The following is a 1,368-nucleotide window of genomic DNA, read 5'->3' as shown; positions in this document are numbered from 1 at the left end:
CCCCCTCTCTCTCTCTCTCTCTTTTTTTCTCTCTCTTTTTGTTCTCCTTATCTCTCATCAATTTTAAATTATGAGTCAAAACAATGTATGATTATATTGTCTATGCCACCATGTTCATTCCTTTAAAACAAAAATTCAGATGGAGCCTGCTACGTTATGTCACATGAAAACGTAGGTCAGACACATGACACCTGGCGACTCATCATACTAGAATTCAAAATGTTTGAAAAAAAAAATCGAAAAAGCAAAAACAAAAAAACAAACAAAATGGGCAAAATGCAACCAAAAGGAGCACACGATAAAAAGCACGGTGTACAATAGTTTTCATACGAGTATTATTACCTGAAATAAGTAGAAGGTGTGAGGTTTGAATGTTGGTGCACTTGAAATTACTAGAGGTGTTTAATTTGTCAAAGAATTTATTTACTTTGTAGCTAAACTGAAACCAAGTGAATACATGTACTTCTTTGTTTCACATACAAGACGCCTAACATCAGAAGTAAAGACCGGTATAAGGTAGTTTGAATATGTGATAGGAAATGTGAATGTACTTTTGTATTATATCTGTATTTGTATTAAATGTTGAAAAACATTGCGAGTCTTTATGGTTGTTGCAGGTAACGTGCAACGAGCAGAGCTTGGATTGTGCTGTTGAGGAGACTTCATCCTGTAATTTACAGGAAATCATCTGATTTGACTTTATTTTACAGGAAACTTGGAATTTTCTGCTCTTCAATCGGTGATCCAATTTGTCTAATGCCTCTAATATATTTTCTAGTGACCATCTTTTGTCACAATATACTTTGGAAATAGACAGAACGTGAAAGAAAAATGAGAGTGTTCTTTCCTTATTTTGTTTTGCTTATCAAAATTCCACAAGTTGTGATTTTATTTCTTTATAAATGGTTAGCGTCTTTACTTTTGTTTCTAAAATATAATTTTGTGAACAACTAATGTTCAATCAACTCTCACTTCTGCATCATGGAGATCATACATTTTGCATTTTGGAGCAAGCCCATTTGCTTAAAGCCAAACTCAAACAGTTTATGTTGTAGGAGCGACTGGTCCTGAGGCCTCCTTTTTCGTGGTTCTTACCTCCTGTGTGTCGTCAGAATTAAATCAGAGAGGGTTTACCGTAAACCTCTCTGATTGAATTGAGTGGTTGAAAAGCGGGAGTTCAGCTTTTTCCGAGTCAATCGGCCTTTGTAACTTCACCCCTTCCCTTGTCTGTCTTTTCCCTCTACAAATAATATTTTACTGTGACGTGTAGGCCTACCATACATTCTGCTCCTTCCATAGATTTAAGTGGAATGTTAAGCTGTTTTATGAAGTCATGTAGAACAGAAATAAAAGTCATAAAGGGGGGGG

At 35.5% G+C, this 1,368-nt stretch overlaps 1 protein-coding gene across 3 annotated transcripts in view; it reads left to right on the top strand.

Moving 5' to 3' along the window:
* The window catches only part of LOC101863511 (cartilage acidic protein 1), a 20,923-nt gene that overhangs the window by 15,866 nt on the left and 3,689 nt on the right, over window positions 1-1,368 (top strand). The window contains exon 11 of one of the 3 annotated variants that reach the window (XM_035969754.1): window positions 618-832. The exons of the other annotated variants lie outside the window; for them this stretch is intronic. Coding sequence (XP_035825647.1) covers window positions 618-655 — 38 coding nt within the window. The 3' untranslated portion in view covers window positions 656-832. Of the gene's footprint in view, window positions 1-617; window positions 833-1,368 lie in introns of those variants that run through there. 3 annotated transcript variants of the gene reach the window in all.

The sequence above is a fragment of the Aplysia californica genome, unplaced genomic scaffold (genome assembly GCF_000002075.1).
Source record: "Aplysia californica isolate F4 #8 unplaced genomic scaffold, AplCal3.0 scaffold00178, whole genome shotgun sequence".
Classification (NCBI taxonomy): Eukaryota; Metazoa; Mollusca; class Gastropoda; order Aplysiida; family Aplysiidae; genus Aplysia; species Aplysia californica.
This window is presented reverse-complemented; position numbering and strand designations above follow the sequence as displayed.